General features: G+C 50.8%; 1 protein-coding gene across 1 annotated transcript in view; it reads left to right on the top strand.

Moving 5' to 3' along the window:
- SCARA5 (scavenger receptor class A member 5) overlaps positions 1 to 17,657 on the top strand; it is a 132,327-nt gene that overhangs the window by 74,428 nt on the left and 40,242 nt on the right. Inside the window, exon 4 of the mRNA XM_043487027.1 lies at positions 3,994 to 4,668. Within this exon, the coding sequence (XP_043342962.1) occupies positions 3,994 to 4,668 (675 nt within the window). The remainder of the gene's footprint in view (positions 1 to 3,993; positions 4,669 to 17,657) is intronic.

Here is a 17,657-nt window from a genome sequence, read left to right as displayed (position 1 = left end):
TGGGAAGTGATTTGGCTAGAATTTTTTTTTTCTTTTTGTGATTTCGTTGGAATTTTTAAGAGTTATAAAAATGTCTATAACTTTGGCTCTACTAATCCAACCTCTAGGAATTTATTGGTAGGAAAAAATTCAAGAGAAGGAGGGACCTTTCTGCATTTGTTTTCCATGATTGAGAGTGGGTAAATTACCAAGCATCTCCCTGATGGGCTCTTAGGCAGCCATCAGAAGGATAATTATAAAGGACAGATGGGAAAAGTGTGAAATAATCATTCACAAATTTGAAAGCACAGAAATTGAATTGTAAAGACTGGGTATGCGTTCGGATGGAACTAGAAGAAAATGGAAAGGAAACCAGTGTTCTTTGTTGGAGGTTGTGAGATGGTGGAAGAATTTTTTCTTTATTTCAATTTATGTTAAAATTGGTTGTGCAATGAAAGATAATCAAAGACTCAGATGGACTCTCTCGGAAGGGGTGGCTGATTGTCAACCTTCACCATACGGGCAAGTTCAAGTCCAGTTTTCTGAGATAGAAGGGGTCTCAGATCTGAAACCTGGGGGCTGATGGGCAAGGCGGGGGGCCTCCCAGGGCACAGAGGGAGGGCGGGGCTGGTGGGAGCTGGCAGAGAGTGGCTTTAAGGGAAACTGCCTCCTTCAGTGTTGCCTCTGACAGGCCTGAGCTAATGAGCATTAAAATCAAGTAGTTGCACTGTTCCTCTTAATCACTTGCAATCCCAATGTTAAAACCAGAATTAACAAACCTAGTGTTTTACTGCTTCTGATGAGCTGCGGTGTTTCTTTGAATCTCAGAGCATCGAGAGCACAGGCTGACACTAAAATATCAGGCTTTCTGGTCTCCAACTGCCCTGTCTCAAATACCTGTCAATCAATCTGGTCGAATATTGGACAAACACAATCAGGTCCTGGCCTGCGATGACATGCAGGCAATTCCTGTGGTTACTTGGGTTGTGATTGCATCACGGATTCATTTCTCCAGAACCTTTACTTCTATTGACAACTCTTTTTAGAAAATATTTCTTTATTTGGCTGCATAAGGTGTTATTTGCAGCAGGCGGAATCTTTCGTTGTGGAGCATGGGCTTTCTAATTGTGGCTCGGGCTTAGTTGCTCTTCAGCATGTGGGATCTCAGTTTCCTGATCAGGGGTTGAACTCATGTCCCTTGAATTGCAAGGTGGATTCTCAACCACTGGATCTTTCCAGAGAAATCCCTTGACGACTCTCACTAACTTTCCAGAGTAGTGGGGCAGTGAAAGGAAACACTGGACCAGGAGTCAGGAAGCATGCCGTTAGGCAGATCATGAATATGCTCATGGCTTCAGTCTCTTTATCTGTAAAATGGGGAAGCTTTTCACCGAAGGCTGCCTAGACTCAAAGTCAATGATGCAAGTCTGAAAAACTCAGTTTGGGCCATAGTAGAGAGTCTTCTGACCAGAATGAAGTTGAAGACCCCTCTTCCAAACTTTTCCCAGTCTTTATACACCATGGCAAAAAACAAATTTAGATCAAGCCCCACTCTGTAAGGGGATGTTGACACCCTGTTATGTGCAGAAGAGGTTAGCCAGGAGGTATGGAGGCTCAGAGGCCAGTCAAGAGACAGTTGATGAGGGAACTGCTGACTTTAACCAGAAACAGTGTTACATAGCCAGGATGTGATCACTGTCTTTGAGATTCTGAAGAGCTGACTTGTGGGAAAAGTAAAATTCACTAGCTTTCTGTGACCTCAGAGGGCAAAACCAGTGGTTAGAGACTACAGGGAGGCAAATTTCAAGTCTGAACAGAATACAGAACATTCCAGCACTTAGAACTAACTGAAAGTGGAGAGAATGTGTATGAGCAGAGGTTGGGCATATGATTTTCTTGGAGATTAAAGTGCTGAGTGAACACTTTAATTTTGTTGACTATTTTCATTTTTTTGTTTGTTTGTTTCTGGGTATGCCATGTGGGATGCAGGATCTTAGTTTCCAGACCAGGGATCGAACCCTGCTCCCTGCAGTGGTAGCACTGGACTGCCAGGGAAGTCTCAAGGGAGAATTTGAAGTGGGGCTCAAATGCCTCTCTAATGCTGTGAGCCTCTGAATGCAATCTGAGATGACTTACATCCTCCAGGGCGGCCACCATAAATGCCATGCACTGGCAGAAGCATCAGCTCCAGCACCCACAAAACCACCTTCTTCTGTCCCAGCTTGAAGTTCAGGAAAGAGCTAGTGTATATGGATCCTCTCATGACTTGAACAAGCTGTGTACTAGATTCCCTGACTCTCTCCATCCCAAGACTTCCAAGGCAGAATTCCCCCTGTGCCTCCTTTGTCTCCACCTCCTACTCTGCCCCACCCCCACTACTAGTTTCCATTTTTCTGGCATGTAGATCAGAGGGGGAGACAAAGCTGTGGGCAGTGTGCAGCAAACAGACCAGCATTCCTGGACATCCCAGGAGGTACCAGGGTTTGCTGTGTCCCTAAGTGCTCCCTGGGCATGCAGGAGACAGCGGATGCTAGATGATAATGACTCAGAGGCACACGCCTTCCCTTCAGGTTGTGAACTAGCTGCTTATAATCAAGACAAGGAAACCTCTCCAAGGGAAAAGGGTGGGAGACCATTGAGCTGGTCGTTTGCCTGAGAAGGGAAATGCACACATGCTAATTCACTCAGTTGTATAAAGACCCCATGGACAGTAGGCTGCCGGGCTCCTGTGTCCATGGGATTCTCCAGGAAAGAATACTGAGTGGGTTGCCATGCCCTCCTCCAGGGGATAGTCTCCACCCAGGGATCAAACCTGAGTCTCTTATGTCTCCTGCACTAGCAGATGAGTTCTTTACCACTAGCGCCATCTGGTAAGCCCCAGATAAGAGAAGGTATGGATGTAAAAAGCATCTCCCCTGGCCTAGAGGGAATGGGACCCCGAATTGAGGAGTGGGAATTACCAGCGCTGCCCGGAGCCTGGCTGAGTCTGCTGCTGGCATGGTCCCTTCAGACAGTTCCAGAGCAGACTTGGAGGACAGCATCTGGGTTCCAGAGCAAGCAAGCCCTCTGGATTGGAATCCTGTCTCCAGGTCTTACTTGCCATTGCCTGGGGCAACGGTAACAGCTTGAGCCCTAAGGGGCTTAAATAAGGGTCCTTTGCTGCTGTTTAGTGACTCTTTGCAACCCCATGGACTGTATAGCCTGCCAGGCTCCTCTGTCCATGGTATTTCCCAGGCAAGAATACTGGAACGAATTGCCATTTCCTTCTCCAGGGGATAAGGGTACTTCCCTTCTAAAGTGGAGAGGATGACACAGAATATTGGAGGGTAAGCCTCGTGGAACTGCTGATGTCTGATCCTTTCCAAAAAACAAAAAAAAAAAAAAAAGAGAGAGAGAGAGAGAGAGACCGGTTCCTACGGACCAACCTCATCCGTAGATAAGTCTGTGCCTGCGTGCATGCTAAGTCGATTTCAGTCCTGTCCGACTCTTTGTGATCCCGTGGACTGTAGCCTGCCAGTCTCCTCTGTCCATGGAATTCTCCAGGCTAGAATACTGGAGTGGGTTGCCAGGCCCTTCTCCAAGGGATCTTCCTAACTCAGGGATGGAACCTGCATCTCTTATGTCTCTCGCATTGGCAGGCGGGTTCTTTACCACTAGCGCCACCTGGGAAGCCCATAGATGAGTCCAGGGGTTCCCAAACTCAATCGCATCTTAGAATTACCCTGGGCTCTTTTTAAAATTCCAAAGCCTGGGTCACCTCCCAGACCCATCCAACCACAACTTCTCCAGGTGGGATCCCTGGCCAGGTGATTCTCACGGGCAGACGTGTTTGGGGACCACCGGCTGAACACCGTTTAGGGGATGTGTTAAGGCACTCAGCCTTGGCCACCTCCGCTTCCCCTTCCTCTTACTGAGCGTCTCCTGCTTTCCAAGCCCCGGGGTCGGGGGTTGAGGGAGAACCTCCGCAGCGCCCGTCTCATCTCTCCTCCTCTTCCTTCTCCTCCATCTCCGCAGTGTCCAGGCCCCGGAGCTCCCCGGACGACCTGAAGGCGCTGACTCGGAACGTGAACCGACTGAACGAGAGCTTCCGGGACTTGCAGCTGCGGCTGCTGCAGGCCCCGCTGCAGGGAGAGCTGAGCGAGCAGGTGTGGAAGGCGCACGACGCGCTGCAGAACCAGTCGGACTCGCTGCTGGCGCTGGCGGGCGCGGTGCAGCGCCTGGAGGGGGCGCTGTGGGGGCTGCAGGCCCAGGCGGCGCAGAGCGAGCAGGCGGTGGTCCTGCTGCGGGAGCGCTCGGCCCAGCAGAGCGACGCGGCGCAGCTGGAGCTCTACCAGCTGCAGGTGGATAGCAACCGCAGCCAGCTGCTGCTGCGGCGCCACGCCGGCCTGCTGGACGGGCTGGCGCGCCGGGTGGGCGCCCTGAGCGACGAGCTGGCGGACGTGGGCGGCGCGCTGCGCGGCCTCAACCTCAGCCTGTCCTACGACGTGGCCCTGCAGGGCACGCGGCTGCGGGACCTGCGCGTGCTGGTGAGCAACGCCAGCGAGGACGCGCGCCGCCTGCGCCTGGCGCACCGGGGCTTGGAGCTGCAGCTCAAGCAGGAGCTGGCCGTGCTCAACGGTATCACCGAGGACCTACGCCTCAAGGACTGGGAGCACTCCATCGCGCTGCGCAACATCTCCCTGGCCAAAGGTACCCCCCTTTCCGCCACCCACCGGGCTCTGGGGGACTGCGAGGGCCCCTCCCGCTCAGCGTTTCTTCCGCATGATGCACGTGCCTTCTCCAGGCCTGGGAGTCCGGCTCCCTCCCCAAGCCCACACCTCCTTTATTAAGTCTCACCCCCAAAGACCCTGGAGTGTTCCATCCAAATGGATTATGCGCATTTCCAGGCCTGCACAGGATAAAGGTCCTCCTTGCCACCCCTCTCCTCCCCCCAGACAGCACACACTCAGTATTCACACCCCCCCCAGCCATGAGAATGGCCCAGGGTGGCTCCCGAGGCCCTGGGTGGGCAGAGCCTTGGATGTACCAGCTGGAGCCTCCAAGAGTTTGGGGTTGGGGAGGAAAGCAGGGCTCAAACTGGGGATAGGGAGGTGCTCCCCCAGTGTCCTGGTGCTTCCATTGTGTTGGGTTGCATACCAAACATCTACAAGGCTTGCATTTGCCCATCTTTAAGACCAAAGAAAGAGCCTGGAGTCAGCAACAGGAACAAGGATGGTTTAATGGAAAGGGGAGCTGACAAGTCTGAAGCAAGGTTCTGGAGCGACTCCCCACTGTGTGTGGCAGACAGCTGGCAGGTCCTGGCAGTGGTCTTTGCTCCTGGGGGAAAGGGAGATTGCCAGTTATAGAGGGATTTGATGTGGGGTGGGTTCATTGGTTACCAGGGAAACCAGCATAGGGGCACGCCCCTCACCTCCGCTTTGATAAGCTGTCACTAGCTAGGGCCCAAGGCGAGTATGTAGGAAGGTCAATGATGTGAGTAGGTGTGGGTGAAGCAGGCACTGGTCAGGTGGGGGATGGACAGAGAGCAAGAGAACAGCCATCTTGGGTGGCCTGACCATGCACAGGTGGAGCTACAAAAATTGGGAGAATTCCAAATTTGAACCTGCCCTTCCAGGCTGTTAAAAAGCCATAGTTCATCCAGGTAGAAGAACATATTTTATTTTCTTTAACAGTGTGTTAGCTTCATTTTTCACTCTTAAATATAATGGCAAAAACGTGCAGGCCTCCATTCGGCCTCTTGCTCCAGGTCCACAAACATGAGCATCTTTATAGCCAACCTCCCTCTCTTGCAAACCTGAGCGACTGCACCCCTACTCCCCTCTCCCCCATTCCTTCCCACTGCTGTCCACCCTGCACATCATTGTCAGAGGCACAGTTTGTGAAATGTACTTTTCCTGCACGACCCGCTGCTCAGAACCCACCATGACTGCCCCGGAGTCTGCCAGGTTCACCAAAAGCCCTTAGGCTGACAGTGGACAGTGATAATACCACTTTGAACACCAGCTCTGTTGGGTACTGGGCCAAGTGTAACTCATAGAATGTCTTTTAAAAACAACCATGAGATTAAGAGGCTGCTTACAGTGGCAGTCTGGGAGGTGATGGGCCAGGATTTGAACCCCAGCTTTCCTGATTGCAGAGATGATGTGCTTTCTGTTGCATCCCTGTCCCCAGCCTGTCTTCCCTGCCTTCTCCACCTGGTCCCCTGTACCAGGGTTCAGTCTGCAGGGGCTAGTGGAGCAATGTCAATGCGTAAAGTGACTTCGGTGTCGGGGGAATAGTAAGGACTGTGACAGGTCTGGCCCATTTTGGCCTCAGCATAGACAAGGTCTTCCCATTTTTTTCCAGAGAAACCAGAAACGTGGAATGTTCTAGAATTTTTAATTGTTTAACTCTGTGGGCCAAATACAATGTATCTGTGGTTCCTACATTGTCCATAGACAGCCAGCTTGCACCCGCTGCCCTGTGTGAAGCATCCAGTCCAGTGGAACATGTCTTGTCCCTGCCCTGGAGACACACCCCTCCTTGCCCACTCCCTTGGCTTTCCTCCAGCCTTTCCTCCCACTGCAAAGCCCCCTTCTTCTCCTCCTCATCCAGACCCCACTGCTCCTTCCCATCTCACTCAGACCCACCTCCTCCAGGAGTCCCCTGGCAACTCTAGTCCACTGAAGTCTCCCTCCTCTGAGATTCTGTATTTATCAGAGCAGAAAGTAGTCATGATGGAGACTTCTACTTGCATAATACTTTCCAAGTCCGGTTTATAATAATAAAACATCATTTGGTTTTAAAGTGGGTCCCCATCACCAGCTGTGAGCTCGGTTGAAGGCAGGATTCACTGGAGAGCCAATAGGATTTCTGTAGAGAAGCAGCTGAGGCTCCAGGAGGAAATACCTGGCTTACTCCAGGCCCACACAATTAGAAATGATCCAACCCAGGGCTTTTGCTTTCAACAGCTTTAGTAAGGTATAATTTACATGGCTTTCTTAGTGGCTCACTCAGACTGTAGAGAATCTGCCTGCAATGCAGGAGACCTGGGTTTGATCCCTAGGTTGGGAAGATCCCTTGGAGAAGGAAATGGCAACCCACTTCAGTATTCTTGCCTGGAGAATCCCATGGACAAAGGAGCCTGGTAGGTTGTAGTCCATGGGGTCACATGGAGTCAGACACAACTGAGTGACTAACACACAATTTACATGTCCTCAGATTCGCCCATTTAAGTGTGTAATTCAATGGCCAGCCCAGGGTTTTCCACCCAACGCCAGGGCTCCATCTGGTAACTTCAGTCCACCCTCATCTGTTCTACCGTGTGACCCATGTGACTGAAACTTGAGGAATGTTTGTGGAACAACTGTTCCATCTTGAGCCCATGTCGTCAGAGGACTGGTTTTCTTTTCTTGGGTGACTTTGGTTTCACATTTCAGAAATCAAAGGAGAACAGGAGGCTGTGTGTCCAAATCCACACACCTGGGGTCTCAGCTGTTTGTTTCCTTGACCTCCCCAGCCTGCATGCTAAGTTGTTTCAGTTCTGTCCAACTCTTTGCGACCCCATGGACTGTATGTAGCCTGCCAGGCTCGTGTGTCCATGGGATTCTCCAGGCAAGAATACTGGAGTGGGTTACCATGTCCTCCTCCAGGGATCTTCCCGACCCAGGGATCGAACCCACGTTGGGTTATGCCTCCTGCATTGGCAGGCGGGTTCTTTACTACTAGCACCACCTGGGAAGCACCAGCCCAATCTGGTCAGTGCTTAGTAACAGCAGCGACACTGAATCGTAACCTACGGTGAGCCTACAGTTGAACAGACGTTTTGTCAGCGTTAGTTCTCTAAATGGACATTGACAACTGCTAATCCTCACATCCTGCAAAAAAGGTGTTATTGAACCCATTTTTTTTTTTTTTTGGCCATGCCATGTGGCATGTGAGATCTTAGTTCCCCAAACAGGGATTGAGCCTGAGCCCCCCTGCAGTGGAAGCGCAGAGTCCTCACCACTAGACTGCCAGGGAAGTCCCCGAACCCATTTTATGGTTGAGAAACTAATGAATTTCCCAGTGTTTATTACAATTGGCAAGTGACAAAGTGACAGAGGTTCAAAGTGGGTCTTTCTGGCTCAAAAAGCATGTTTTGGTCACTAACTGTGGTACTTTCCAGGGTGGAAAGAGATTGGCTAGGAGCCATGAAGACAGAAGGGAGAGTGGTCCCTCAGGTCTGTCCCTATATATGGGAGGTAGTCTCTTCTGTTTGGGCTTTTCTGTGGCTCAGCTGGTAAAGAATCAATCCACCTGCACTGTAGGAGACCCAGGTTCTATCCCTGGGTCAGGAAGATCCCCTGAAGAAGGGAATGGTAATCCACTCTAGTATTCTTGCCTGGAGAATCCCAAGGACAGAGGAGCCTGGCGGGCTACAGTCCATGGGGTCCCAAAGAGTCAGACCCGACTGAGTGACTAACATTTTCAGGGGAGCACTTTCCCACCAGGCACTCCCCCTTCCTTCCTCTCCCGGCCCACAGATGATATCCCCATGCTTCTTGCTGGTGCAGCCTCCTTGGCCTTACCGAGCATTTCACTTTCTTAGTTTCTGAGTCCACTCTCCTTTTGGCTCAAGCTAAAACAGCGCCAGATCACCCATTTGCCACGGTTCTTCCGGTGGAATCCTCTAAGAGGTCTTTCTTTGGTTCTGAAACGAAGTTCCACACTTGCTTCCCTTGTACCGAAGTTTCACCTCAGTTCTGCCCAGGACTGCCTTCCAGTCTTCAAGCTTTGCATTTTTTAAAATTGGTATTTATTTATTTACTTTTGGCTGCGCTGGGTCTTCGTTGCTGCACCCGGGCTTTGTCTAGTTGCGGTGCATGGACTTCTCATTGTGGTGACTTCTCTTGTTGCGGAGCGTGGACTCTAGAGCATAGGCTCAGTAGTTGCAGTAGGAGGGCTTAGTTGCCCCATGGCATGTGGACTCTTCCTGGACCAGGGATCAAACCCCCTGAATTGGTAGGAGGATTCTTTTCCACTGAGCCACCGGAGACGTCCCAAGCTTTGCATTCTTGATGGGCTGCTGGCTTTTCAGAGATGAGGCCCCTGTCCCTCCCAGGACCACCACTGTGCTGTGTCTCCCTCCCCTTCCTCCATCTCTCATGGTTGCTGGGGACCCAAATGATGTGATTAAAAAGAGCTCTCTTTGGCATAGCGGAATATAATTACCACATAACTTCAACAAGACAAAACTGGCTTTTGGATAAGGGATTTTTAGCAGAGAAGCTTTGCTGAATTTGTATATTGTGGTCTGAGTGGCTTTTCTTTACTAGTTTTGTTCAGTTCCACTCAGTCTTTAAGCATGCACACACCGCACACCCTCCCATTCTTCCTTTTCCTGGCTCAGAATCCACAAATGCTCCACTGTGTATATTTATATATATGTGACCTTGTTTATGTTATTCTTGAGCGTGACCCCAAACGGTTGCATTCTCTCACTTTGTTATACAGTTTTCTACAGGTTTTGCCTCTGGCTTGTCTTTTGTGTACATTCACAGTGGTGCTTTCTGTTTCCTGCTTTGCGTTCTCAGCACTGATCAGGTCTGTTGAATCTCTCTGTGGCGCTGAAAGAAACAGAGAACCTAGATGATCAGGCAGACGAGGAGTTCCAGGAGGAGGAAAGCTAAGCAGAGAGGGGAGGCACCCCGGAGGGGTAGTGTGTGAGCAGCGGCCTGATGGCAAGACTGCAGCCACGTGTTCCAGCCTCAGCAGGCTCTGTCCGCAACGTGGATGATCATAGACTCCCAGAAGGTTAGAGTGACAAATGGGCTCTGAAATCAACTAGCCCATCCTGCGTTTGTTTTGTAATTAAGGCCCTGGAAGCTCAGAGCAGAGAAATGACCTGCTGACATCAAATCCCCAGCCAGTGGCCCTGCTGGGCTAGAAGATTCATCTCTCAATTCATGAAAGCAAGTTGGCAAAGCATACGTATCCGTAGGCTGCTTTTTTGAGGAAAAAAATAGGCCATCTAGTAGAGCGTCCCATTCAACAAATGTTCATATGTGGGCACTGTGTCTCCCCCTCCCACCATAGCGGGTGGCAGGGGGCTCTGTTGTTTCACCTTCCACATCCAACTCTGCTGGGAGGGGAATGGAGCAGATAATATTTGAGTGAGCTTTTTTCTTTTTTAAGTATTTATTTGTTTTTGGCCACCCTGGGTCTTCTGCAGGCTCTTCGCTGCTGTGTGCAGCCTTTCTCTAGTTGTTGTGGGTGGGTTTCTCGTGTGGCTTGTCTTGTTTGGAGCACCTAGGGTGCAGGGGCTTCAGTCGTTGTGACACATGGGCTTGGTGGCCCTGTGGCATGTGGGATCTTTGTTCCCAGACCAGGGACTGAGTCCATGTCCCCTGCGTTGGCAGGCGGATTCTTCCCCGCTGGACCACCAAGGAAGTCCCTTGAATGAGCTTTAAGCTTTTCCGCATTTGCACTGTCACTGTCTCATCTTCTCTGTTTCACTGGAACAGGTCAGAGCAGAGGTGAGGTGAGGCTCTGCTGGGACAGGAGGGGAGTGCATGCTGTGGAAGTCATTAGTTGCACCCAGCCTTGCCCACTGACCCTTTGCCTGAGGCTCTGGGGAAAGCTGGCTTTGCAGGCTGGCCACAGCCCGGTGCATATATTTGGGGCCCCAGAGAGGACACACGAATTGAGGCCCGAGAGCTCACTACAGTGTAAATGTCAGCGTAAACGTCAGCGATGAGAATCCAGAGCCCCAGTGACATCAGGGAAGTGGGAGCAGAGCCGTTAGTTGCGGGACCCCACCTCCAGCAGCCACCCTGGGATTAGCATAGTTCTGCTGCAATGTTTACATTAGGGTCGCTGTTTCGCTGGCTTCAGGCCCACCGCATCAGCTATCAATGAACATTTGTTCTTGGCAGGTCATTGTCTAGATTCCAACACCCATGGGTCCCCTACCCCATCTCTCATTTCAGGATCTGGGAAGGGAGAGTGAATTGCCTTTCCCTTCCCGTTGGCTGATCCCAGAAGAATCCTGGTGTTTCTGCCCAATCTGCGTGTGTGCTCAGTCGCACAGTTGTGTCCAACTCTTCGCGACCCCATGGGCTGTAGCCCGCCAGGCTCCTCTGTCCATGGGGATTCTCCAGGCAAGAATACTGGAGTGGGTAGCCATGCTTTCCTCCAAGGGATGTTCCCAACCCAGGGATCGACCCCAGGTCTCCCACATTGCAGGCGGATTCTTTACCATCTGTGCCACCAAGGAAGGCCCTCTCCCCAGTCCCCAAATCCTTAGTTCTGAGCTGGAGATGCTTCCAGCCAGAGCGGCTCAGGGCTTTCGGGTGACTGCAGAACTGCGCCGGGGGGTGGGCTCGGCTGGTGGACAGGCAGGGACCTAGGCATGGGGCTGCTCTGCTCCCACCTCCCCTGCCCCCTGTGGCAGGAGCCGGGAGAAGAATGTGGACGCCAGGCCAGAAGCACAGTGAGGGGCTCTGGTCTGTTCCTGTGGCTGAGGAGGAGTGACCTCTGCTCCTCCTGTCCCAGCTTACCTCTGTTCCGACCTGCTCCAGCGATAGAAAAGCTGAGATGGCGCCGATGTAGATGGTGAGAATCTTAAAACTCATCCGAGTATTACTCAAAAAGAACGAAATAATGCATTTGCAGGATCATGAATGGGCCTAGAGATGATCATACTAAGTGAAGTAAATCAGACAGAGAAAGACAAATATCATGATGCCACTTACATGTGGAATCTGAAGTATGATACGGGTCAACATGTCTATGAAACAGACTCAGAGATACAGAGAACCTTAGGGGAGGGGAGGCAGGAAGGGATGGATTGGGAGTTTGGGATTAGCAGATGCGAAGTATTATATATAGAATGGATAAACAACATGGTCCTACTATATAGCACAGGGAGCTATATTCAGTATCCTGTGGTAAACCGTAATGGAAAATATGAAATATATCAGTTCAGTTCAGTCACTAAGTTGTGTCCGACTATTTGTGACCCCATGAACTGCAGCACGCCAGGCTTCCCTGTCCTTCACTATCTTCTAGAGTTTGCTCAAACTCATGTCCGTTGAGTCAGTGATGCCATCCAGCCATCTCATCTGTCATCCCCTTCTCCTCCTGCCGTCAGTCTTTCCCAGCATCAGGGTCTTTTCCAGTGAGTCAGTTCTTCGCATCAGGTTGGAGTTTCAACTTCAGCATCTGTCCTTCCAGTGAATATTCAGGACTGATCTCCTTTAGGATAGGCTGGTTTGATCTCCTTGCTGTCCAAGGGACTCTCAGGAGTCTTCTCCAGCACCACAGTTCAAAAGCATCAATTCTTCGACGCTCAGCCTTCTTTACAGTCCAAGTCTCACACCTGTACATGACTGCTAAAAACCTAACTCGGGATCTGACTACTCAGGACCTGACTTGATGTCATTTTCTCAGGAAACCAGGCTGACAATCTGGAGCTTGCTTGGACTCCTCCCTTCCCTCTGCTCCGCCCCCTTCCCGGCTCTCATCCAGGTGATTCCCGAGGCAGGTCTCTCCCTCCTTCCTCACTGCCTCCCTCATCGGGGTCCTCCCAGCCTCCCTTCCTGGCTCCAGCCTCTCTCTCTGACCCACTGTTGCTGTCTGATTGATCCCGTCAACGCTCAGCCTTCTTTACAGTCCAACTCTCACATCCATACATGACTACTGGAAAAACCATAGCTTTGCCTAGACAGGCTTTGTTGGTATATTGTAAATACAAAAATATTATATATGTGTATATATATATATAACTGAATCCCTTTGCTATATAGAAGAAACTAGCACAGCATTGTAAATCAACTACACTGCAATAAAATTAAAAATAATGCTCATGCAGGGACCATTGGGATTGCTGACACCACATAATAGCTTCCACGACTCCCCAGAAGTCATGCCTTGAATCTCTCCCATATGCTGGATGCTGTGTGAGGCCCAGGGCCTTGGAGAGTGGGGCTCTAGCCCCACAGGTAGGCCTGTCCTCCTTGGGGACCACAGTCTGAGAGGAGGGACGGTGACAGGCGCGTGGGTGTAGAGTGGCCCATCCAGACTCTGATGCTTCCCTGGGGAATCTGTGCACAGTGATGCTTGAGGCTTCTCCCAGCTCTGAGATGTGGGGGTTTGGCCCAGGTGCCCTCTGAGATCAGAGGGATGAGTGTGAAGGTGAGCTTCAGAGAGCGACGGGCCTCTTAGAAGGGACAGGACTTGGCTAGTACTTCGGGACACCATGAGGAGAAAGCTTTGGTTGAGGTGGAAGAGAGTTTGTATTGAGAAGCATCAGACTGTGAGCTTGCAGAAGAAGGGGTCAGGTTGGGGATGATTTGCAGGAGTCTCCAACAGAGAGGGCTGCTCGTTGTACTGTGAGGGGCTTCCGAGGGCTCTGAGTACACCTGATTCTGACGGGATCAATCAGACAGCAACAGTGGGTCAGAGAGAGAAGCTGGAGCCAGGAAAGGAGGCTGGGAGGACCCCAATGAGGGAGGCAGTGAGGAAGGAGAGAGAGACCTGCCTCGGGAATCACCTGGATGAGAGCCAGGAAGGGTGCGGAGCAGAGGAAAGGGAGGAGTCCAAGCAAGCTCCAGATTGTCAGCCTGGTTTCCTGATAAAAGGACATCAAGTAGTCATTTTGATGATCTGTCTGAGTAGTAAGATACCGAATTAGGCTTTTAGTAGTCATGTACAGATGTGAGACTTGGACTGTAAAGAAGGCTGAGCATCGAAGAATTGATGCTTTTGAACTGTGGTGCTGGAGAAGACTCTTGAGAGTCCCTTGGACAGCAGGGAGATCAAACCAGTCCATCCTAAAGGAGATCAGTCCTGGGTGTTCATTGGAAGGACTGATGCTGAAGCTGAAGCTCCACTTCTTTGGTCACCTGATGCAAAGAGTTGACTCATTGGAGGAGACCTTGATGCTGGGAAAGATTGAGGGTGGGAGGAGAAGGAGGTAACAGGATGAGATGGTTGGATGGCATCACTGACTCAATAGACATGAACTTGGGCACACTCTGGGAGCTGGTGAGGGACAGGGAGGCCTGGTGTGCTGCAGTCCATGGGGTCGCAAAGAGTCAGACATGACTTAGCGACTGAACAAGAATAAATAGATCCCAAGAATGCATCACCAGCAGTCAGCGCTGATTTGAAGATGTGCTTGGTCCTCAGAGCTCCAGACAGCCGGGCCTCTTGAGACCCAGACTGGCCACATTCCAGGCTCCTCTGAGTCAGCCAGGCTAGTACCACCCGAGGACACGACTAAGCCCTGGAAATCAGCACTGCCTTTACTAGCCACCCTGGCTTCTTCCCAGTGAATCTCTAGTAAAGGTCTTCACTAACCACTTGCTGTTGTTGTTTAGTTTCTCGGTCATGTCTGGCTCTTCACGACTTCATGGAGCCCACCAGGCTCCTCTGTCCATGAGATTCCCCAAGCAAGAATACTGGAGTGGATTGCCATTTCCTTCTCCAGGGGATCTTCCCAGCCCAGATGTTGGCAGGCGGATTCTCTACCACTGAGCCTCCAGGGAAGCCCACACTAAGCACTTAGTTGTATCGTAAAAACTCTATCCACGTGTAGGATATTTTTAGAATCTGGCTCTTATTGAACTGGCAGGGGGGTTTCAGATGCGGCTATTCTAAAGCCACCCTCAGTAATCTCAGCATAGTTCTGATGACACATTTTGAAGAGTGGGGTATAGATGGTCAGGGACGGTCTTGCCACTCACAGGTTCTCAAGCCCGTATATATCCACCATGTCATTGAGTTCCCTTACTCCTCACTACAAGCACCCGAGGAAGATTTCTACTTAGATTTTACAGACCCAGAATTTGAACCCAAGATCTCCATCCTCAAACTCCACCTTCCAAGTGATCTCTGCCCCCTTGATGCCTCTCCATCAGAGTTAGTCCACTGGGTAGCATCCTGTTTTTGCCAGAACTACTGCTGGGAAGGTCCATGTGTTGGGTCACACCCATCTTAGAGCGAATAGAAGAAATGGAGGATGGTCCATAGCATCATCGACCTGCTTGATCCCAGGGTGCCAAGTTTCCAATGGGGAGGACAGGAACAAGCAGGGAAGAGTGAGAAGGGGTGGAGTGGTCTGGGGACAGAGGAAGGTAACAGCCCAGTGACAAGCCGTGATGGGCAGAGATTTAGGAACTGCTGTCAGCAACCTTTGCTGCAGCCTTGACCTGGCCAGGGGATTGCTGGCATGGGTATTGTAAAGCTCACTCGCTTCTTTCCCCTGTATTTCTCTGCTATATAATCTTAGGCGTGTTCCCAACAGGTGTGGTGTCTCAGTCCTGTTCTCTGAAAGCTGAGGTCCACATGGCCAGTCATACTTTGTTTTTCTTCCTAGAAAAGAGGAGTGAGAGTTGCTCAGTCATGTCCGACTCTTTGCGACCCCATGGACTGTCCATGGGTTTCTTCAGGCCAGAATACTGGAGTAGGTAGTAGTAGTAGCCATTCCCTTCTCCAGGGTATCTTCCCAACCCAGGGATCGAACCCAGGTCTCCTGCATTGCAGGTGGAATCTTTACCGACTGAGCCACCAGAGAAGCCCTGGTGAAAAGAGGAAGATGGTTACAAACTGTGGTCCTCCTCACATGATCCATGTAACTCAGAAATCCTTGTTTAACGATTTGTGCACTTTTCAGTTGTTGATTCCTTTTTCCCCCTGTTCTCATGCCATTGAACTCTTAAACCACTGTCAACTTTGGTTAGGGTCTGAGGACAGTGCCAACTTTGGGAATGTATCAGTACATCTTGATCTTGGCCGCCTAGCTGTTTTGTGTGTCTTAACACCCTCTGATCTCATATACTCATTCATTCAGCAAGTATTTATTGTGCAAGCGTGACTGCTAGGGGGCGAGTATACGTGTTTTGGTTTCCTAGGGCTGCATGACAGAGCACCGCAACCTGGGTGGCATATTGTTGTTTAGTTACTCAGTCGTTTCCAACTCTTTGTGACCCCATGGACTGTAGCCCACCAAGCTCCTCTGTCCATGGGATTTCCCAGGCAAGAATACTGGAGTGGGTTGTCATTTCCTCCTCCAGGGGATCTTGATCCAGGGATCAAACCCAAGTCTCCTTCATTGGCAGGAGGATTCTATACCACTGAGCCACCAGGGAAGCCCCTGGGTGACTTGAAACAACAGAAATCGATTCTCTCACTGTTCTGCAGGCTGGAGGTCTGAGATCCAGGTGTGCACAGGACCATCCTCCCTCTAAAAGCTCTGGGGGAGATCTTTCTTGGCCTCTTTCTGACTTCTGATCTTGCTGGCTATCCGTGGTGTTCCTTGGCCTGTAGACGCATCATTCCAACCGTGGCCTCCATGGTCACCTGGCCTTCTGCCCATGTGTCTGTCTGTCAGGACACCAGAAATTGGGTTAGGATCCACCCTACTCCAATCTGACCTCATCTTAACTAATTACAGCAGCCAAGACTCTGTTTTCAAAGAAAGTCATATTCTGAGGTCCCAGGTGGACATGAAATTGGCAGGGACAGTTTGACCCAGCACAGTACAGTTGGGGCATTTTCCTTGGTCCTCTTTTTTGTCTTACTGAGCAGCCAGAATGGAGAATTTAGAATCTGGATCTTCATAGCCAGTAAAGGGATGCCAAGGGTGTGGTCCTATCTCAGGGAGCTGGCCATTTTGTTAGGAAAAAGAGAACACTTGTGACTACAGGACAAGGCAGTGTGGGATAAGCATCAAATAGTACCAAGGGCATGTGTTCAAACAGGCCGTGCCCACATGTGGCAGGAATGATGGATCAGAGAAGGCTTGGCCACGAGAGTGGCAATGAGCAGCATCGGTGGGGCAGGTAGTGATAGGAGATTGATGGGGAGGGCCCCCTGGCTCACCAGCCTGGGAATAGCAGGCTGCAGGGCATGAAGGGTCAGGTCTCTTCTGGGAATGGTGTGACATCTAGCATGATGAGCGAGGCAGGGTGGATGAGGCCACACAGCCCTGAGCTGATCCACGGTTCCCTCGCTCACTAGCTGGCTATGTGGTCTTGACACCCAGCATGTGTGGACTGACTCAGATCACACAGGCTAGAATCCCTGCCATGCTGGAGCCTCACCGTGGAAGGAGGCCCTGCTAAGGAGCATTTAGAAACCCCTTCTTCTATCCAGGTGCTCAAGCTAGAAATCTGAACCTGACCCTGGCTGCCTCCTCTGCTTTCACCTACATTTAGCCAAGGTCTGTCTCTTCTGCTTCTCAACAGCTCTCAGAGGTCTCTTCTTATAAGGGCACTAATCCCATTATGGGGGCCCCACCCTCATGACCTCATCTAACCTTAATCACCTCTCAAAAGGCCCCAACTCCAAGTACCATCACATAGGAGGGTAGAGCTTCAACACATGCATTTGATGTTGGGATGAGGGAACCACAGTCATTCAGTCCATAACACACTCTCACTCCTCCCTGTACTTAGCCGCTTCTGTTCCTCCTTGCAGTTTCACTGTGGATGTTACTTCTTCCAGGAAGGTTTCTCTGATTTCTGCCTCCCCCCAACCCCCACACAACACACACACACAAAGGTGGACTAAGTGGAGCCCCGTGTGCCTCCAAAGCATATTTTTTACTTTTCCTTTCTGTAGGAGTGAGGGTTTTTTTTTTTTTTCTTTTTAATATTTGTGTATTTGGCTGCATCGAGTCTTAGTTGCAGCACATGGAATCTTTCACTGTGGCC

This window comes from Cervus canadensis, chromosome 14, assembly GCF_019320065.1.
Source record: "Cervus canadensis isolate Bull #8, Minnesota chromosome 14, ASM1932006v1, whole genome shotgun sequence".
NCBI classification, from domain to species: Eukaryota; Metazoa; Chordata; class Mammalia; order Artiodactyla; family Cervidae; genus Cervus; species Cervus canadensis.
Note: the sequence above shows the minus strand (reverse complement) of the source record. Positions and strands in the feature narration are given on the sequence as shown.